At 36.3% G+C, this 22,943-nt stretch overlaps 1 protein-coding gene across 2 annotated transcripts in view; it reads left to right on the plus strand.

Annotated features, from left to right (window-relative positions):
* Positions 1 to 22,943, plus strand: part of BRMS1L (BRMS1 like transcriptional repressor) — a 48,235-nt gene that overhangs the window by 15,767 nt on the left and 9,525 nt on the right. For both annotated transcript variants that reach the window (XM_010588594.3, XM_003408875.4), the window contains exons 3-8: positions 2,732 to 2,859; positions 8,182 to 8,261; positions 17,694 to 17,790; positions 19,062 to 19,145; positions 19,821 to 19,885; positions 21,459 to 21,498. In XM_010588594.3, coding sequence (XP_010586896.1) covers positions 2,732 to 2,859; positions 8,182 to 8,261; positions 17,694 to 17,790; positions 19,062 to 19,145; positions 19,821 to 19,885; positions 21,459 to 21,498 — 494 coding nt within the window. The remainder of the gene's footprint in view (positions 1 to 2,731; positions 2,860 to 8,181; positions 8,262 to 17,693; positions 17,791 to 19,061; positions 19,146 to 19,820; positions 19,886 to 21,458; positions 21,499 to 22,943) is intronic.

Below are 22,943 nucleotides of genomic sequence, written 5' to 3' on the forward strand. Positions count from 1 at the left end.
ATCTCTCTTTCCCCAATTCTGCTTCCTTCGCTTGTTTAATCTCTTTCACATCTCAAAATACATTGACTGAACACACTCTATACTAATCCTGTCTCAGTAACGTAACAAAGAAAACCCATCCCCAAGTGGGATTATAACTACAATAAAAAGAAAATCCAGTGCTGTCGAGTCGGGGGTTAGAATTTATAACATGTATTTTTTGGGGACACAATTCAGTCCATAACAGAGGGGTTAAGTGATTTTCTCAAAATTTATCAGAAAGTGATAAACTAAGCTAGGCTTTCTGCTTCCTAGCGTTATTGTGTTCTTCTACTAAAGTGCATTACTTTGGAGGAAATGTGGTCAAGTAGAAAGAGCATGGGCTCTGAATCCAGGCTTCCTTGACTATTTAAAAAGGGATAATAGTAACTTCCTTATTATTTCCTGTGGAGATTGAATAAGGGAGCAATATGTAAAATTCTTAGCCATGTGTTTGGTACATAGTAGGTGCTTATCAGATGCTGATTTTCTTCTCCCTTTATGATACCAGAACTCTTATGTGAGATTGGTAACAAAAATTGGGCCCCAGTGATTTGAGAAAACAGAATAGATGTAGATCCAAATTCATAAAACAACAAAAGATACCTTGAAGGAGAGCTTTCACTTTGGAACTTGCTGTTGTGGTCATGGGTATAGCTACATATTAGGGGTTATAAATGAAAGAAAGAAGCTTTGGAGAGTATAGACATCTTATTCAGATGCTGACTTCTGAATTCTTCAAAATTTTGCTGCTTTTTCTTTTTCTCCTACTTCTTCTTGAGAGAGGCTCAAAGAAGAGATGAAATTTATTTAATGTGTCAGGAATTGCCAGGGAGATAGTTCAGACTAAATGGGACAGATTTGTTTATCACATGAATCCTAGAGTTTATGCCATTTCTAGTCTTAACTTTCATTGGTATTAGAGGTGAATGTATAGATGTTTCATGCTAGTGCAGCAAATTAACATAAGCAATCCAAAATACATAATGAGTCGAAATTGTAAAAATTTGCCTTGAAAAGCATGGTGTAATTTCCTTATTCTAAAGATTTCCATTACTGATTTTAAATTAAACTACTTTGTATCCCTGAAGAATCAATTATCTGGACAGTGTGGAGAGTTCATTCAGGCTCATTGTGGAAAAGAGGAAGCAAGTTTATGTTTTTGCATTTTAGCACAAGTAATTCGTGAATCTCATGCAATTATTAATATGTGACTCTTGGGGTTTTAAAGTGCATTTTATGGTTAACCAAGAAATGAAAATTACTGTAAAGCTCTAGTAAACCACTGTAAATGAACTATTACATAGGAGAACTTTGCAACTAGTTGATCCTTGTACCTAACCTTGTTCATCTTGGGGCTGCCGTATGCCTTGATCTTTGCTTTCTCATGGCTCACTGAGACCACCAGCCAGTTCCCCCTTACCAACTTTATTCATCTTTGAGAGTATTAAAAATAGGTCTGTGACCACTGTTTAATAAAATTCTTTCTCAAGGAATTGGTTTACAGATATGTTTCAGAAAAAAATTAGTCTTTGCCCCAGGTTTATAATTATCTTATTTTTTCCTATTGCCCCAATTTCTTTGTTAATTTTTTCCTGTTGTACTGTGTATCTCTGCAAGCTGTCTCAAATTCTCTTTGGAAGGGGCAGGAAATATAATAATAATGTAATCATCCTGCTTCCTTTCCAGCACAACTAAGCACAATAGCATACCCTTCATAAGGGAAAAAACTAACCATTTGCCCGTTCTATAATGGTGGAATATGTGTTCTTCCACCTCTTTAAAAAGATGGATGAATTTATACCACCCAAGTTTCCATTCATTTTAACATTCAGCTTCCAACAAACATTAATTGAGCATCCACTCTGCGAATAGTATTGTGGTTGTTACCAAGGGACTTATGATCTTTGCTTTTGATAAATTTATAATTGAATCCCAAGGTTGTATAAATTATACTGAGTTTGAGGAGTCTATTCATTTAAACAAGGAGCCCTAGTGGCACAGTGGTTAAGCGCTTGGCTGCTAACCAAAGGTTGGCAGTTGGAACCTACCCACCAGCTGCATTGTGGGAGAAAGATGTGGCAGTCTGCTTCTGTAAAGATTACAGCCTTGGAAACCCTATGGGGCATAGTTGAACTCTGTCTTATAGGATCACTGTGAGTCAGAATTGACTCAACAACAACGGATTTCAGTTTGTTTGTTTTAAATGTTTATTAAATATTACCAATTCATATAATCTCTTCATTTAATAAACTGGTTCAAAAATTGGGGATAACTTATCAATGTTTTGTGTAAATTTGATGTTTTTTAGGTGCACTCATTTGTTGTATCAATTTTTTGCATTTCACCTAAAGTGTTATAATTTCAAAAATATAAGTATCATGATATAGTTTTCTGACTTACATATTTGTTCCTCATTTTATCTTAAGGTTTAGAACAATTTAACCCAGACCTGATAATGCATTATTTTGGCAGGTAATTTAGGTAGTTGTTTCCCTTATTGTTTAAAAAAATTTTTTTGTTGCATTAACACCCAAAAGTACTTAACTCCTGAAGAATCATCATATAAATCTCTGTACTAATTACAGCGATCAAGGCAAAAATGTATGTGGTAGGTTAATAGAAATGAATGAGATTAAGAGATCATGTACAGATAAGATAAACTATTATGTTGGAATTTTAAACTTAATATCTTAATTTTTGCTTTGTTTAGGCTTTATAAAGAACGATTAAGTCAGGTGGATGCAAAACTACAAGAAGTCATAGCTGGAAAGGCACCAGAATATTTGGAACCACTGGCAACTTTACAAGAAAACATGCAAATCCGTACAAAGGTAGCAGGTAGGAAAGTAAAACATCTTTCCCATGTACTAGGATATGAACCCTTGAATAAATTTAAAAGGTGTTTTTATCAATAGGTAAGTGGTAACTTTGGTGAAGAGTAAGACAATACACAATACTGGGGAAGCCAGCATAACCTGTATAAGGCAAGGCCATGGTAGCTCCATAGATCCATCTGAACTCCCTGTGGGACCGAATTGCTGGGCTGAGGGCTGTGGGGACCATGGTCTCAGGGACTATCTAGCTCAACTGGCATAACAAAGTTTATAAAGACTATGTTCTATATTTTACTTTGGTGAGTAGTGCTTGGGGTCTTAAAAGCCTGTGAGCAGCCATCTAAGATAATCCACCGGTCTCACCCCTTCCGGAGCAAGGGAGAATGAAGAAAACTTGAGATACAAGGGAAAGATTAGTTCAAAGGACTAATCGACCACATCTACCACGGCCTCCATCAGACTGAGTGCAGTACAACTAGATGGTACCCAGCTACCACCACTGAGTGCTCTGACAAGGATCACAATAGAGGGTCCCAGACAGAGCTGGAGAAAAATGTAGAACAAAACTCTAACTCAAAAAGTAAGACCAGACTTGCTAGCCTGACAGAGACTGGAGAAACCCTGAGAGTATGGCCCCCAGATACCCTTTCAGCTCAGTAATAAGGCCACTCCTGAGGTTCACCCTTCAGCCACAGATTGAGCAGTCGCATGGAACAAAACAAGACTAAAGGGGCACACCAGCCCTGGAGCAGGGACTGGAAGGTAGGAGGGAACAGGATAGCTGGTAATAGGGAACCCAAGGTTGAGAAGGGAGAGTGTTGACATGTCGTGGGGTTGTTAACCATTGTCATAGAACAATGTGTGTATTGTTTGATGAGAAACTAGTTTGTTCTGTAAACCTGCACCTAAAGTTCAATTAAAAAAGAAAAATAAATAAAAGGTGTTTGTCAAGTAAATATTTGTTGTCAATGAGATTACAAATATATATACACTGGTCAGAATATTTCACTGTTAACCAACCGACAATTATTTATTACATACTTCTTGCTTTACTCTGCTGCTGTGGGGTATCAAAAACAAGCCCTCCCAACTTATGTGAAATATCTAGAGTAGGCAAATATGTAGAGATCAAAGTGGTTTCTAATAAAGTCGTAACCAGGGATGATAGGGAGGGGAAAAAGAGGAGTCATTGCTTAAGGGGCACCAAGTTTCTGTTAATGGTGATGGAATAATTTAGAAACAGGTAGTTGTGATGGTTACACAATATGATGAACGTAATCAGTGTCACTGAATTGTACATGTAAAAAATGTTCATTTGGCAAATGCTTTATATATATATTTTAACAATAATTTTTTTTTTAAAAAGCCCTTAAGTCGCTCACAGTGTTGCTAAGAAGAAGATACTTCTACATGTAAAACAATTAGAAACCACAAACCCTTTCATTAGAGTTACTGTTATCATCACAGGTTAATTCCCTATTAGGCAAATTACAGAGTAAATGAAATTACCTTAATTTAAGTACTCTTGGTATTTTTTCATCTGTAAGAGTGATAAGGACTTTTTTATTATAAGATTTTTAAATATTGGATCACGATATTATAGAACATCATGAATCTGGAGGACATTATGCAGAATGAAATTAGTCAGCCACAAAAGGACAATTATTATATGTGACCACTATTATAAAAAGTTTAAAAAAAGAAAAGGTTTACACACAAAAAGTAACGTTCTTTGATGGTTACCAGGGATGGGAGGGGGAGGGAGGGAAAACCACCAAGTAGATGGTAGACACATGTTAACTTTGGTGAAGGGAAAGGTAGGAATAAAAGGCAACTACCCTAAATACTACAACATATACAATCCTGCAACAACAGTAATAACACAATAATTTATGAGTGAATACATAGGCAGATCTGTATGCTGAATAGTTATGGGAGGGGGTATGGGGGCACACCCATGTGCATATATAGACTTAAGTTGTGGGTATTTCTACAAATATATTCATATATGCTGTGTGAATAGTCATATATACAATGCACAGAGGGAACAGAGTCAGGGAAACTTCTTAGCATAACCAAACACTTCACGGGACTGAGTTGCTGGGCTTGAGGGCTGGTGACCATAGTCTCAGGGGACATCTAGGTCAGTTGGCATAACACAGCTCATCAAGTCAGTGTTCTACATCCTACTTTGGTGAGTTGTATCTGGGGTCTTAAAAGCTTACCAAGTGGCCATCTAAGGTAACAGCTGTTCGGTCTCTTCCTGTCTGGAGCAAAGGAGAGTGAAGAAAACCAAAGACTTAAGGAAGCAGTTAGTCCAAAAGACTAATGACCCACACGAATCACAGCCTCCATTAGCCTGAGAGCAGAAGAGCTAGATGGTGCCTGGCTACCACTACCTACTCCTCTAACCAGGATCACAATAGAGGTTTCCAGACAGTGGGAGAAGAACGCAGAACAAAATCCAGATTCATAAAAAAGACCAGACTTACTGGTCTGATAGATAACTGGAGGAACCCCTGAGACAGTGGCCCTTAGTCACCCTTCTAACTTGGATCTGAAGCTGCCCCTAGAGATCACCTTTCAGCCAAATAATAGACAGGCCTGTAAAACCAACAATATCACCCGCGAGGAAAGTGCTTCTTAGAACAAGCAGCTATATGAGACCAAAAGGGCAACAATTGCCCGAAAGCAAAGATGAGAAGGCAGGAAACAGCCAGAATACTACATGAATGGAAATGGGAAACTCAGGGTGGAAATGGGGAGAGTGCTAACACATTGCAGGAATTGCAACCAATGTCATGGAACACTTCGTGTATCAATTATTCAGTGGGAAACTAATTAGCTTTGTAAACTTTCACCTAAAGCACAATTAAAAAAAAAATAAATAAATCACAGAGACTTCCTAGACATATCCAAACAACTTGTGGGATTGGTTTACTGGGTTTATTGGTTAACAGGGGACAACTTAGTCAAATTGGCATAACACAGTTCACAAAGATAACGTTCTACAGCCTAGTGTGGTGAGTAGTGTCTGGGGTCTTAAAAGCTTGTGAGCAGCTATGTAAGATACAACTATTGGTCTTGTATAGAGCAAAAGTAATTGGAAATTACAGGCTCAAAGAAGAAACTAACCCATGGGACTAATAGCCCACGTGAACCACAGCCTCTTGTAACCTGAGCCCAGAAGAACTAGATGGTGCCTGGCTACCACTACTGACCATTCTGACCAGGGACACAGTAGAAAGCCCCAGACAGAATGGGAGAAAAATGTAGAACAAAATGCAAATTCCTAAAAAAGGCCAGACCTACTGGACTGATAGAGACTAGAGAAACAAATCCCTGAGACTGTCTCCCTGGGATAACCTTTGAAGGTAGAATTCAAGCTATTTCTGCAAGGTTACCTTTCAGCCAAGTAATAGATTGGCTTATAAAATAAACAGTATACGCACTCTATGAGACCAAGTGGCCAACAGTTACCCAGAAGCAAAGATTAGATGGCAAGGAGAGGAAGGAAAGCTAGATCAATGGAAACAGAAAAAAAGAATGGAAATAATGAGAATGCTGACACATTCTAAAAATTGTAACTAGTGGCGTGTTACAATTTGTATAAAAATTGTTAAATGGGAGCCCAGTTTGCTGCGTAACTTTTGCCTGAAACACAATAAAGTATTATTCAAAAAGAAGAAAAAGGTGTTATAGAAAGGGAGTTAGCCTTTGGCCAGATAATTTAATGGCAGTTTTTTTATTTAGGTAAACTTGGCTACTCATTTGTGGCTATAAATAAAATGAAGATGTACTTTATTTGTATTGTTAAATTTCAGTCTTATGCTTGATTCAGGCTCAGTATCATGTACTAGCACTCATAACCAAGAGATATACCTATTTAAAGATCACTTACTTTTCATAGTCAAACTGCAAACATAACTTTAATAAATGAAGATCCTGATTGATTTGTTTTGGTACACTGATTGACCCTCATATGCTTGTCGAGCAATACCTAAGACACTGTTGTTAATAGGTTTTTGTACTTCAGTAACTACCTGATTCTGACTCCCAGCGACCCTAGAGGACAAAGTAGAACTGCCCCATAGGGCTTCCAAGGAGTGGCTGGTGGGTTTGAACTGCTGACCTTTCGGTTAGCAGCCGAGCTCTTAACCACTGATCCACCAGAGCTCCTCTTCGATAACTAAATCCACATGAATTCAAATTTTATTCTTTTGTTTAATATTATGTATGTAGATAATGTGGTACTTAATCTGCTGTCTTTGTGTATTAGCATACCCTAAAAGTAAAAAGGAAACCCTGGTGGTGTAGTGGTTAAGAGCTACGGCTGCTAACCAAAAGTATGCAGTTCAAATCCACTAGGTACTCCTTGGAAACCCTATGGGGCAGTTCTACTCTGCCGTATAGGGCCGCTATGAGTTGGAATTGACTCAACGGCAATGGGTTTTTTTTTTTTTTTTTAAGTAAAAATGTTCCTTATTTTCTTTGACATTCTTTTTGACTTGGTGTTCAGGAAATATTACTTGAATAAATTATTCAGTGTTCAGCTTTGTGGCTTCCTTTACTTTTTTGGCTTTATAGAGTAATATGTGTGTGTCGCCAATGGCATAGTTCCAGATATCTATCCCTTGTCTTCAGTAAACAAAGAGAGAATTACATTTCTAGGCCAACCATAGCACAGAGTTTAATATACACACATAGAACTCTTTGCCATCTTTATGTTGGCACATTTGCATGGCCATGTTGCCTATTTTATACTGTTGCCTTGTCACTAAAGTTAAGCTCCCTTGGGCATCCGTTCTCCAGGTAAAGCCCTGCCAGGAGCACTCCTAAAGTCATAAAGTTTGTTACATTTAATCCACTTAGAAGCTCTGGGCTCTGAAAAGAAATAATAGTTTAAAAATAGTGGTTTTGATGGGATGTAGTATCTAGTTGTTACTTTGTGATTGATGAAACCCACAGTTTATTGTCTGTCTGTGTTTTCATTGTGAGTCCTGAGAGTTTGTTTTTCATAGATAGTTTTATTTTCATTTTGATCATCATCTATCAAACATTGAGGAGTATTCTTTAGAAGAATGGAATAAGAACAAAAATTAGCTATATAGTTTCTTTCTAGCTCTTAAATTCTTGATTTTTCTAAGTCTTCCTTGATATAGATTTTAAATGACCCTTTTTCATTTTCAGTGTTTAAAGATAAAGAGTCACTTGTCAATTTCTTCTTTCTTCCTCTCAAAATATAGTGAGGACAGAATTCTTGTAGGGAGGTTATAATGAAACCTCTTATTGCTAACATAATCAGAGTAATTGTGTTTGGTTGCAGGAATCTATAGAGAGCTCTGCTTAGAATCTGTAAAGAACAAATATGAATGTGAAATTCAAGCTTCTCGCCAGCATTGTGAGGTACTGACATTTTGCTTAACTTTTAAGCTAATTTCTTCTGTCAAGCCTTTTTTTAGTACAGTAGTTAAAGTAAATAAATTAAGTGAAACAAAATTAAATAGTACTTCAACTCATCACTTGTGTATGATTTTTTTTTTTTTTAATACAGTTGCACTGGAAGCTGTATTGGAAATAGGACACAAAGAGAGGAAAAGAAACTAAGTGAGATAATCTTAGAATTTTTGCAACTGTTACTTTCAAAAGACTTTGTAATGATTATGTTATTTGGCATCACTGAAAATATTAAAATTAGTATAATATGGAAATTAAGACTCAAAAAAATGTATATCCAGTGGTACAGTTAAATAAAATGTTGGGCTATAAAATTAATTTCTGACTCTCTATGCCTATTTTCACATCTTACGGCAAAATTTATTTATAGGACTAAGTAGCCGTATTTCTCTATAGCATACATAAACCAATGCTAATTTTGTAGCTAACTCTACATATAATTCAGATAAGATCATAAATATACTGGTGGAAATAGCAGAACAAGATTTATAATTATTGTCTTTAATTCACTATGTCTTTATAAACTATTAAAATGCTTGGGGGTAGACAGGTACAAAAATGATGAAGCTTATTGTTTCATTTTCATGATTACAACTAAGGTTGAACATCTTTTTGATGTTTACTGGCTGCTTAGATTTTCTTGCCTAAGAAGTAGCTGTTCATATCTTCTGCCTTTGTGTTGGACTATTAGTCTTTCCTTCATTGGACCGTACGGGGTCTTTGTATGTTCTTGATACAAATGCTTTGCTAGTTATATACTTTGCAAATATTTTAACCCAGGTGGTGGGATGTATATTCACTCTTTATGATGACTTGATGCATAGAAGCTTTATATTTTAATGTATTTGAATTCAACATCTTTTCTTTATGATATGTGCTTTTAATGTCTTCCTCATATTGAGATAAAAAAAGATATATTTTCCTTTAAAAGTTGAAATATTGCTTTTAGTATTTAGGTTGTTAAACTGCCTTTCATTAATTTTTGTGAATAGTGTAAAGTGTGGATCTAATTTTTGCTTTTTTTTTTTGCATATGAAAACGTAGTTATGCCAGCACCATTTATTATATAGTCCGTCATTTTCCCACTAATCAGCAATTCCATTTCTTTTGTATATCAAGTATCGACATGGGCGGGTCTGTTTGTAGTTTTTTTTTGTCTGTTCATTTGGTCTGTTTGGCAGTTTCTTTTTCTATGACTTTCAGTCTAGTAGGTCTTGATAACTCCATAACTTGATAATCTTGCCTTGCCCTTTTTCTTTTTAAAATTGTTAAATTTTGTTATCATTGTAAACATCTTTTTAAAAATGACTTTCCATTTTCTCCTGATGTATAGAAAAGTGATTTAGTCTACTGATATTATCTCTAGCAAACTTACAGTTTCTTAATTCTTATAATTTGATTACAGATTCTCTTAGATTTTCCATGTCGGTCGGTAATAATATCATTTGTGAGTAGCAGTTTGTTTCTTCTATTTTGATCTTTATTTTTCTTATTTATTTCACTTGTCTTAATGGCACTAGCTAAGATTTCTAATATAGCATGGAAACAGTGAGAACAGACCTCTTTGTTGTGTTCTTGATTTTAAGGGAATGTTTCTAACAGTTTTTCAGTAAATATGAAATTTACTGTTGCGTTTTGGCAAATACGTGTTTTATCAAGTATAGGAAATTTCCTTTTATGTCTAGATTTTTTGTTAAGACTTTTTACCTTGAATAGTCGTTGGATTTTGTCGAATGGTTTGTCTGCATCTATTGAAGTAGCCATGGTTTTTTGCTCTTAGTATATTAATGCAGTGACTTACATTATTAATGTATACTCTAGTACATCCAAGGAATACAAACCATCCTTTGATTCCTAGGATGATTATTTTCTCGTGCATTGCCAGACTCATTTTGCTAATATTTCATTTAAAAGTTTTATGTTTATAAGTGAGATTTAATTTTCAATTCTCATACTGTTTTTGTCTGATTTGATTTCAATACTCATAAAATGAAAAGAGAATATTCCATATTTTTCTCTTCCATAGAAATAGATTTAAAATTGTAATTGTCTATTCTCAGTGTTTAGTGCAGATGGTCTTTATGATCACAGTCTCATACTTGCAAGAAAGTACAAAGAACTCTTTTTGGTGAACCATTTGAGAGTGAGTTGACAACATGATGCCCCATCATCCCTGAATTTGATGTATATTTCATACAAACAAGGACGTTCTCTTACATAGCCACAGTACAGTCGTTAAAGTCAGCAAATGTACATCGATACAGTGCTGCCTCCTGATCCTCTGACTCCACACAAGCTCAGCAGTTGTCTTAGTAACATCTTTTATAGCCAAAGGATCTGTTAAGAATTACATGTTGTCTTTAATTGTCGTTACATTTAGTTGTCATGTCTTTTTAGTCTCCTTCAATGTGGAACAATTCCTTAGTCTTTCCTTAAATTTCATAATCTTGATGTTTTTCAGATTTCGAGCCAGTTGTTTTGTAGAATGTTCCTCAATTTGAGTTGGCCTGTTATTTCTTCATGATTAAAATCAGGTTTGCACTTAGAGCCTAGGCTGAGGCAGATCTATTTCCCTCAGGTACAACTTTTCTAGTATAGCATTTCATTGACGGTGTTACCCTTCAGGGCTTTATGCAAGGAACCCAGTTCCTGCTCTCCGTTTTGCTTAGGCTGGAGACCTTTCTCTGTTTCTCAAGCAGTCATTAAAAACCAGCAAATACCTTCCTCAAGGAAGTCACAGATTCACCATCAGGTTGGCATGCACCTTCTTTATTTTTTGTCCTTGGGGATATCTCCAGTTTTCCTAAGAGCTTAACTATACCTTTAAAAGGATGTTTATGATATCTTATCTAGGATATCTGTCTAGGTGTGTTGGGAGGCTCTTTGTTTTTTTCCTTAGGATGTCTAGTTTACTATATTGCCAGAAACAAAAGTCAGCAAGTCATCTTCAAGTTGTTTTTCACTTAGAAAAATACATTTTCTTTTTCTTCCATCATTATTCCATTTCAAAAGTCCTTCCTCTTCCATAAGATGCTAAATATTTATGTAAATTTTTTAGTGTAGTTATGGCCTGATTTTTTTTTTTAATGTTTAACATGTAATGAATCTATTTAGCTGTGTAATTAATCTGAAGATATTTACCAGTACTTAAAGGGCATTTTAGGCAAAAGAAATAGAGAAAGGGTGAAAGAAAACTTACATTTAAAGTTTTATGTATTTTATATTCACTCATTTTAATCCTAAAACAACCTTTTTTGGGATAGAAATTATCTTGAATTTACGCATGAGATAACTGAGGCTCAGAGCCAGTAAGGAGTTCACTGAGGGTCACACAGTTCGTGAGCAGTAGAACCAGGATTGAAATCATTTGATCTTTCTAGTGACTCATGCAGTTTACCACTAAATCTGAATGTCATTGTTCAAGGCTTTTGTCTGCTTATTCCTTACTTCTTTACTAAAATTCATATATAGAAATTAATGAGAGGCAGTGGAAGTGGAAAGAAGGACTTCACTCTACCAGTTGCCAGAATAAAAGTTTGATTAGCAACAGATAGAGAGCAGAGCCTAGGACCAGACTGGATATGTTCACATGGGTATGCATATAGTGTACCAAAATCCACACAGACAATCAAGGCAGCAGATGGTTTGTATCAAAATAAGGAAACCACGTTTATAGAATACCCTGATGTGCCGACACTAAGACAGGTGGAGATGGTTTTTTTCAGTTCTCTCACTTAAGCCTCACCACAGGGCAATCTTAAGATCTGACGGCAGGTGGTCGCAAGGTCTGAGTTAGAGGCCTTCATGGTTCAGAGTTAGGATTCCAGTCCTTGAGAAGATTGGTGAGAGGTGTTCAAAACTCTGATCATTTGATTGTTCATTTAATGAATTTTATCCTGATTATAACATTAATAAGTGTTTATTGAGAAAACTTGAGAAATAAAGTCTAAAGAAGGTAATGAAGTCATCCATAATCTACTAACTGGAGGTCATCACTGTTAATAAGTATGTGTATGTTTGTGTGAATTTTTTTGTACACTGCTGTTTTCATTCTATACATACTACTTTGTATCTTAACTTTTTTCAAGCAGCATTTCATGAGCATTTTCCTATTGCTGTAAATACTCCTTTAAAAATTTTTATTTTGGCAGGTAATATGTGTGCATATTGTGAAGGCCCCAGGTTTATAATGAAAAACAACAGTCTCTTTCCCCACTTCTAAAATTCTACATCCTAGAGACAATTAATTTTAACTCTTTTATCTACCAATTCTGGAATTTGCCTTTATATTTCTAATTAATATCAGTTCTAGACATTATCTGTTGGCTTCCTGTTATGGAAGTTGAGGATTCCATAGCAGTTCTCCTCATCCTGTTCTTCTAATATTGTTATGTCACAATTTTTGTTACAGCCATAAACATTGTTCATTGAGCGAAGAATTATACTATGATTAAACTTCCTTTCTTATACAACTTTTTTTTAAAACCTTGGAATTAATAATAGCTTCATTTATTTTCTTTTTATTTATTGGTTGTTAGTATTCTCTGTATTTATCAGTTCTTCTCAGAGATTCCAGCAGATATGGAAGTCCCCTAATGCTGTTCTCACTGTGCATCAGACAATCCATGAACTCCTTTTTCTTCTGGAGGACTTCCTCCTGGAAGCAACCCCTCTACCCCCTGGAGTCCGCGTTCTCCTCCTCCATCCTGCTCCATCCTTCACACATGCTCTCTAGGCCAACCTCATCTCTGTTTTCATGGATATCTCTTCACTATCACCCTGAAAATTCCCTTCATCGCTCTCCCACTAGATCTTGTTTTCTCTTTCAGTGTGGCAAAGTATGTCTTTCCTGGGAAAGGGTACATAGAATTGAGTTTTTGAGACCTCTTGTATTTATTATCTCTTGCTTTGTAACAAATTACTTCAAAATTTAGTAGCTAAAAACAACAATAAACATTATTTTCATGTTTCTGTGGTTAGGAATTTGGGAGATACTCAGCTGGGGGGTTCTGACTCAGGGAACCACACAAGTTGCTGTCAAAATGTCAGCTGAGGATGCAGTTATCTGAAGGGTTATAGGGGCTAGAGGATCCTCTTCCAAAGTGACTCTTTACAAGCCTGGCTAGTCGATGCCACTTGTTGGATAGAAGTCTCATTTCTTCCCCAACTGGGTCTTTCTACAGGCTGCTTCACTGTTCCATGTCCTAATGGGTGGCTTTCCCTAGAGCGGCACTTCTACCTTTATAGTTTAAAGTATTGTTGTTGTTGTTAGTTGCCTTTGAGTTGATTCCAACTCATGGCAACCCCATGTGTGCAGAGTAGAACTACTCCATAGGGTCTTCAAGGCTGTGACCTTTCAGAAGCAGATCACCAGGCCTGTCCTCCAAGGTGCCTCTGGGTGGATTTGAACCACCAACCTTTTGTCTCATAGTCGAGGGCTTAACTGTTTGTGCCACCTTTACAATATTTAGAGATGACTTCAAAGCTTTAAATGTTTCAGTCCTATTGTAGCTTTAAAAAAAATTACAAAGATTTATTAGTGGATTTATTTTAGAATTTCTGCTTGGCCAAAGGCAAATTTATCAATAGAATACTCTAGTTAAACTTTCACGTTCTTAAAAATAAATGCCTTATCACTCTAGCTCTGAATTTAGAGTCATCTTTAGTTGGGAAGTCTGGCTGTCTTTACAGCTACCACACTATCCTGACCATGGTGGGACCTGTTCTCCCTTTTCCTCTGATACAACATTTTCTGATTCTTGTAGCACCACATACATAAGGCTGGATACATAAGACTTTAACAAAGGCAAGGCAACAATCAAAAGGAAGTAAATGTAGGAAGTAACAGAAAGTAAGCCTAGAGAATAGCATGTCAGATGATCTTTCATATGAGACCTAGTTTTAGTCTTCTTTAGCTTTGCTTTTTCTCTAGCTCCTGGCTTGCCTCAAATTGACACAGCCGTCTTTTTCCTACCACTCAGGAGTATCTTTAAACATGTGCAGACTCTAAATTTCCATATCCTAAAGAAAGGACTTAACGATTGATACTAGTAATGCCGTCTACATGAGTGTGGCCTATGTCTTCCTTAAGGCAGTCATATCTAATAATATCCCAGTAGCTTCCACAGGCACGCATATCTAACTAAATCCCAGTTGCCTAATATTCTTACTAAAGGTAAACATCTAGTGGTAGGTTGGGAATCTGTTATAGGCTTTTTATATAACGAATCTGTACATCATACTTAAATGCACATTTTGTGGGCTTTTAAGTAAGGGATACAGTGTTATATGATTAAAAGAACAGTAGACTAGAAATGATAGGCCTGGGTTCCAGTTTGATCTGCTAGTAAATAGTCTTGTCTTCTTTAGCAAGTCATTCGGTCAGTCTGTAATTTTGTCGAAAGATTTAGATATGATTTAGTCTGTAATTTTATGATTTTGATTTAATTGAATTATTTTAAATGATTATAAAATTTCAACTTGAATCTTTCTCTGTGTGATAAATCATTGTTATTTGTTGTTGGGTGCTGTTGAGTTGGCTCCAACTCATAGCAACCCTATGTACAACAGAACAAAACACTGCTTGGGGTTCTGCGCCATCCTCATAGTTACTGCTAGGTTTAAGCCATTGTTGCAGCCACTGTGTAAATCTATTTTCTTGAGGTTCTTCCCTTTTCACTTACCCTCTACCAAGCATGATGTCCTTCTCCAGGGGCTTGTCCCTGCTGATAATGTGTCCAAAGTATGTGAGATGAAGTTTCACCATCCTCGCTTCTGAGGAGCGTTCTGGCTGTACTTCTTCCAAGGCAGACTTGTTCGTTCTTCTGGCAGTCTGTGGTATACTCAGTTTTTGTTACCAACAACATAGCTCAAAGCATCAGTTCATCTTTGATCTTCCTTATTCGTTGCCCATCTTTCGAATGCACATGAGGCAGTTGAAAATGCCATGGCTTGGGTCAGGCGAACCTTAGTCTTGAAGATTAAATCTTTGGTTTTTAACACTTTAATGAGGTCTTTTGCAGCACATTTGCCCAATGGAATATGTCGTTTGATTTCTTGACTGCTGCTTCCATGGGTGTTTATTGTGGATGCAAGTAAAATGAAATCCTTGACAACTTCAATCTTTTCTGTGTTTACTGTGATGTTACTTATTGGTCCAGTTGTGAGGATTTTTGTTTTCTTTATGTTGAGGTGTAATCCATACTTAAGGCTGTAGTCTTTGATCTTCATCAGGAAGTGCTTCAAGTCCTCTTCACTTTCAGCAAGCAAGGTTGTGTCATCTACACATCACAGGTTGTTAATAAGCCTTCCTCCAATTCTGATGCCATGTTCTTCTTCATATAGTTCAGTTTCTTGGATTATTTTCTTGGCATACATGGTGAATAAGTATGGTGAAAGGATACAACCCTGGTGCACCTTTGTTCAAACAGCTGCCTCTTGGTCTATGTACGGGCTCCACATGAGCACAATTAACTGTTCTGGAATTCCCATTCTTCACAATGTTATCCATAATTTGTTATAATTCCTGTCATGGATTGAATTATGTCCCCCCAATATATCTGTCAACTTGGCTAGGTCATGATTTCCAGTATTGTATGATTATTTACCATTTTGTCATCTGATGTTACTTCCCTGCATGTTGTAAATCCTATCACTATGATATAATGAAATGGATTCGTGGCAGTTATATTCATGAGATCTACAAGGTTAGATAGTGTCTTAAGCCAGTCTTTTTTGAGATATAAAAGAGAGAAGGGAGCAGAGAGACATGGGGACCTCATACCACCAAGAAAGCAGTGCAGGGAGCAAAGTGTGTCTTTTGGACCTGAGGTTCCTATGTGGAAAAGCTCCTAGGCCAAGGAAGGATTGATGACATGGACCTTCCTCCAGAGGTGACAGAAAAAAACCTTCCCCTGGAGCTGACACACTGAATTTGGACTTGTAGCCTACTAGACTGTGAGAGAATAAATTACTCTTTGTTAAAGCCATTCACTTGTGGTATTTCTGTTATAGCAGCACTAGATGACTAAGACAATCCACATAGTCAAATGCCTTTCCATAATCAATAAAACACAGGTAAAATCTTTCTCATGTTCTCTGCTCTCAGCCAAGATCCATCTGACATCAGCAGTGATATCCCTCATTCCAAGTCCTCCTCTGAATCTGGCTTGAATTTCTGGCCGTTCCCTGTCAATGTACTGCTGCAACCATTTTTGAGTTATCTTCACCATAATTTTACTTCGTGTGATATTAATGATACTGTTCAATAATTTGCACATTGCATTGAATCACCTTTCTTTGGAATAAACAGGTATATGGATTTCTTCCAGTTGGTTGGCCAGGTAGCTGTCTTCCAAGTTTCTTGGCATAGACAAGTGAGCGCTTCCAGTGTTGCATCCATTTGTTGAAACATCTCAATTGACACTCCATCAGTTCCAGGAGTCTGGTTTTTCGCCAGTGCCTTCAGTGCAGCTTTGACCTCTTCCTTCAGTAGCATTGGTTCTTAATCCTATGTTACCTCCTGAAATGGTTGAACATTGACCAGTTATTTTTTGGTACAATTACTCTGTGTACTTCTTCCATCTTCTTTTGATGCTTCGTGCGTCGTTAACTTTTTTGCCCATAGAATCGTTCAGTATTGCAATTCGAGGCTTGAGTTTTTTTCTTCAGCTCTTTCATCATTTCTTCCAGTTACTTTAGCTACTCTGTGTTCAAGAGCAAATTTCAGAGTCTCTTCTGACATCCATTTTGACCTTTTTTTTTTATGTCTTTTTAATGACCTTTTGCTTTCTTCATGTATGATGTCTTTGATTTCATCCCACAACTTGTCTGGTCTTTGGTCATCAGTGTTCACTGTGTCAAATCTATTAGAGAGATGGTCTCTAAATTCAGGTGGAATATATGGAAGGTCATACTTTGGCTCTTTGGACTTGTTTGTGATATATTAGGCAATTTTAATTCGATGCCCAGGTATTCGTGAGGAATAAAGACCCAATTATTGTTTTTAAAAGAAAATATGATCCATTTTATAATGATGCACTTCATAGGATGGGTTCTCCATTACAGAGACAGGTGGGACCTGCGTATATTTGCAGAGGGACATGGGAGCTTCTGTGAGTTTTATAAAGTAAATATTTACCTCCTTGTTTATCACATGTAAATTTGAATGTTTTTAAACATAATTTAATTTCATATAGTTAAATCTGTATTTAGAATCTATATTTTCTAGTTTTACTTCTTTCATATATTTGACATTTCATTAAAATTTTCAAGTTGAACTAAAAAGAGTGAACACAAAAGCATCATATATTAAAGTACTTTAACAGTAAGTTATTTAGTACTTTTTTCTTTCTTCTTACGTGTGATCTATTTTTTTTTCAGAGTGAAAAGCTTTTGTTATATGATACAGTCCAGAGTGAACTAGAGGAGAAGATAAGAAGGCTTGAAGAGGATAGGCACAGCATTGATATTACCTCAGGTAAGGGATGATGTGATTGTGGTATTTAGTTTGAGTGACGCCAAACCTTTGGTTTACTATAGTATCTTGAAATACCTAAATCTCCTAATGTTAATAATGGCATGTAAATAAAGTGTACTAATGAACAGGAAAAAGGGAAAGCTTTTAAAGAATTTGATGTGGTTGTGAATATTACTTTGATCTGAACTCACACTTTAAAAAGATACAAGAAAATAGAACACGTGAAAAGGAACAAAATAGAAGTGTGTCAGAAGCCAGCTGTTAGAATAGTACTGGAAGACAGCTACAGTGTATGTTGTTCCCTCTAAGTCTTGAAAGGCTGTCATGTGGAAGAAGGAATAAAAACTTTCCTCTTTGGCTCTAAACTAACTAGGGCAAATGGTGGAGTCTTTGGGTGAGCATAGATGTTTGATTTTTAGCAGCTCCCGGTTATCTAGTTTTTCTTCTGCATTGTTAATAATGTTTTGTATATTGTTTATGCCATGTATAAGGGCTCCTATCATTATCCCTATTTTTTCTTCCATGATCTTTATTGTTTTAGATTTCCTATTTAGGTCTTTGATCCATTTTGAGCTCGTTTTTGTGCATGGAGTGAGGTATGGGTCTTGTTTCATTTTTTTGCAGATGGATATCCAGTTATGCCAGCGAAACTAGAACAAATGGATAGAAATTACAGGGAGGTAGATTTTTGTCTCAGAGAAAGGAAACACTTTTCAATAATTAGATCAGACCAATATGATATTGGTTTTTTCTTGGATATTATGGAAAAGTTTTCAGTGTTGGGTGGAAGGTTTACTGTATCCTACTGTTCTTGAATATGTTTTATTTTATCTGTCATAAATTTCATGTCTCTGATATAGAGTAGGCATAGTAGAGTCCGATAAGCTGAGCTCTGACATGGGTGCTCCATCACCTACTAGATTTCCTCATCTGTAAAATGGAAGTAATAAGAATATTTACTTCCTAGGTAGCTTTGAGTATTAGGTGAAACAACGCATGTAATATATGCTTACACAAGTGCCTGACATATGTTCGTTAGGTGTTAGACACTATGCTGCCTGAAGTGCAAGTTATGTTCGCTTTATCAAAGGGAGAGGAAAAATCAGAAGTGTATAGCTGCCCAAGAAATTAGATAGTTTTATGTGTATATACATAGCTGCTAATGAACTTTCTAATGTAAAAACAAATAGCCACGATGAAATTATCTAGTTCTTTTTTCCCCTTTGATTGCCAGAAATCAGCTAATACTTAGTGTTTTATTTACTTGGCAGAGTTATGGAATGATGAACTTCAGTCAAGAAAAAAGAGGAAGGATCCTTTCAGTCCTGACAAAAAGAAGCCAGTTGTTGTATCAGATATCCTTTTCCAAATCTTCTGGGTTTTTTTCTTTGCATTTATGTACTTTTTTGCATCGTGCATACCTTCGTAACTTTCATTAGTACACATTGACTTCATTTGCATGGTTGTGTAACAGGCAATAGGTGATTTATAAACCTGAAGGCAGACACACAGACTTTGGATAAGAGGTGTGGGAAAGGGGTAGAGATTTAATCACAATCTCAACTTTGAAAATTAATGTGAATTTATAGCTCACAAGGGCTTCGATGTAAAACAGCTGGTTAGTATATAGCATGGTTGTCCAATTTTCATATGTACTTTTTTAAAAACATGTTTAATGCCTCTGAAATTGGAGTGCCTTTAAATCAATGTGTGCATTCAGTCTTGGCATTCCCTATAGTACCATCCCCCTGCCCCCACCATTTTTCCCCCCTCCTCAAACCAGTGATTAGGTTGGTGGTATATCTTATAATCAATGATACCATAGAATTGAGGAAACATGGTTTGTGGCATCTGGAGACTGGAGTGTTTTACCCTGGTACTAAGTTTTTTGAAGAATAATTTTAAGTCAGAATTCAGCATACCAGAGGATTATGTCCATAAACCATTGTTTCATTCTCTGAACAATAGAACTTTGGAAATATAATTCAAAGTGTGATATTCTTACAGCTACATTGCCTTGACTTTTCAACGTCCATATATAGTTTATATGCTTCAAGATCTTGATATTCTTGAAGACTGGACAACAATTAGGAAGGTATGATTAAACATCAGTGGAACACAGTATGTTTTTGTAATCTACTTTTTAAAAATTCATGTTTTTTTCACTAATACATCAAAATATGATTATGAAATTGCTTTATTTTTATGATATTCTGTCCAAGGTAGTTATTACAGATAACAGAGCACTGCAAGAATATTTTAAGAATTAAAGACACGTCAACAGTTTGACTATATATATTTTTTTCTCTAATAATGTACTTAATAATTTATGCAGAGACCAGAAAAACATTTACTTAGTGTCTTAGGCTGAGTTCTCTATAGAAGCAAAACCTGTGAGGGGTGTGTGTGTGTATTTATATACATACACATACATATACATTGATAGAGAGAGAGAAATTTATCTCAAGGAAACGGCTCACACGGTTGTAGAGGCTGACAAGTCCCAAGTCCTTGGTCAGGCATCAGGCTGGAGGCTTCTCCTGACGCATATAGCTGTAGGGGCCGACAAACTGAAGATCGGCAGTTCAGACAGCAGGCTGCTGGCTCACAGGCTCAGAGGCTGATGACTACATGATTGGTAGGTAAGAGGGCAGGCTCCTGCCTCACAGGTTGTGGAGGCCGACAAATCCCAAGATCGGCCGGCAATATAGCAGGTCGCTAGCTCAAGTCCCAAGAACCAGAGGTCAGATGATGACAGTCCAGATGCATGATCCAGAGTGGGCAAAAGCCTGCAAGCTTTGCCAGAATGTCTATATATATTGAATGCAAGCCACAGCCTCAAGGAAATTCCCCTTACAACTGATTGGCTGATCATATCAGATCACATCATGGAGGTTGATTTCATTATATCACAAAATGGATAATGACTACATCATTACATAACTGCCAAACCACTGAGAATCAAGGCCCAGCCAAGTTGACACACACAACCTTAACCATCACACTTAGGTTGCCCAAAAATAGTAATAAATCAGCATTTCTATGCCTAGTGCTTAGCCCAGTCCTGACTTTTAGAAAGCACTTGATAAATATTTGTTGAATGAACAAAAGTGAATATTTGAATCCTTATTTTGTCTTGTAATATATCATTAAACATTCAAGAATGATAGGATTTTCTGTGCTTGTTGGAAAGTGGAGACTTGTTTTCCTTTTTTTAGAAACCTCTTAGTTGACCTTTAGATATTATTTCAGGTATTGATAACGTGTAGGAGAAATTGTTATTCTTTATATACATTTTTTTATGATCTTTGTTGTTGTTAGTTGCCATTGAGTCAATATGGACTCATAGCGACCCCATGTGTTACAGAGTAGAACTGCTCCATAGGGTTTTCTTGGCTGCAGTCTTAATGGAAGCAAATAACAGGCCTATCTTCTGCAGTACCACTGGGTGGGTTTGAACCACCAACCTTTAGGTTCGCAGTCGAGTGCAAATTATTTATGCCACCTAGGGACCTTTATGGTCTTAGACAAAAAATTTATTAAGGCAGCTGAAGATTATATTTCATTGTCTTTGTTATTGAGCTGATCGGGAATGTTATATATATTAAGTATATACCAATATGTATTTTCGATCTATGAACTGAGGCAACTTCTTTTTTTTTATTAAGGCAATGGCTACATTGGGTCCACACAGAGTGAAAACAGAACGTAAGTCATTTAGTTTGAATTCAGAAATCTTATCTAGGGAGGTTTATTGAATCACTTAAGTCATGTACATACTAGAGAGTTCTTCCATCAGTAGCTTCATTTCATCTGTGAACACCTGAAAGTATGAGGTATTCTTAGGGAGTCTTTTACATCATATAAAAGTTTCAAAATTTCTTCTTTCACTGTTTCAGTTACATTATTATTGTTAATAATGGATCAGTAATTCAAAAAGTATTTATTTAATGTTCTTTATGGGCCCAATGATCCACTTGGGAAGCTCTTTGGAGTCCATGGATTGGCTTCAGGGAATCTGTGAACCCTTAGAAATTGTATGCAGAATTTTCTCTGTACATGCATTTTTCTGAAGAAAGAGATTACAATGCTGGCAGTGGAATCCATCAAGACATTTACCCACTTTTAATAGCGCTGGGTTTTTATTGGGGGTGGGTTACTAGCTATGAGTTGGAACCGACTTGATGGCAATGGGGTTTTTTTTTTGTTTAATATTTACTAAAATTTACTAAGGTATACCTTAGTAAAATTCACATCAACCTATCATGTCTTGGTATTTTTTAAAGGTCTAAAATCATTGCCTAGGTAGTGATGGATGTTATTGTCTGGGTTAAGTTTCTTTGTTTTTGCCTTCTCTCACTATAGGTGAGATTTCCTAACCCATCTAAGAGCAATCAAACTAAGTTTGTTTTTGTTTTGTTTTGTTTTGTTGTGCTTTTGGGGAAACAAACTAGGTTCTTTAAAAAAACATGTTTTAGATACTAGAAACGGAATTTCTAGTCACATTTCAACAGATATAGTAATTTGTAAGAGACATTTCCATTTATCTTTAACTTTATATCACATCAGGAAATTCCAGCAATATTTTATTAAAGTATTTCCCTTGGAAATTAACTGGAAGGGCAACTTTCTAAATCTCTAGAGCAGTGGTTGTTAACATTTTTGGGGGGTCATGGATTCATCTGAGAGTACGATTATCCTATTTAATTGCCCCCAATCCCATTATCTTTAGCATTACATCCTATTTGCTTTCTTCATAGCACTCACCACAATTATTTATTTATTTATTGTATACTTGTTTGTCCTAACCAAGGCCATAACCAAGGCATCGCAAGGTTCTGAGCCACATCTTTTAGTCACTTTTATCCCCAGCACCCAGTTTCTCATGCATAGGAAGTGCTCAGAAAATATTTGTTGTATAAGCATATGAATGAATACTTACTGAACACTTTTTACATACCAATAGGCACTATTTTAAGCTCTGAGGATGCAATGATGAAAGAGCTGGACCTCCTGGACTGTCTTGGAACCTCTCTGGGAGAGGCAGAATAATATATGTAAACGAATAATTAACAGGATAATTACAGATTGTAGCAATTGCTGTGAAGGGAATATAAGGGTGTGATGAAGATGAGTTGAGGAGAGGGTAGGGT

The sequence above is a fragment of the Loxodonta africana genome, chromosome 10, assembly GCF_030014295.1.
Source record: "Loxodonta africana isolate mLoxAfr1 chromosome 10, mLoxAfr1.hap2, whole genome shotgun sequence".
NCBI lineage: Eukaryota > Metazoa > Chordata > Mammalia > Proboscidea > Elephantidae > Loxodonta > Loxodonta africana.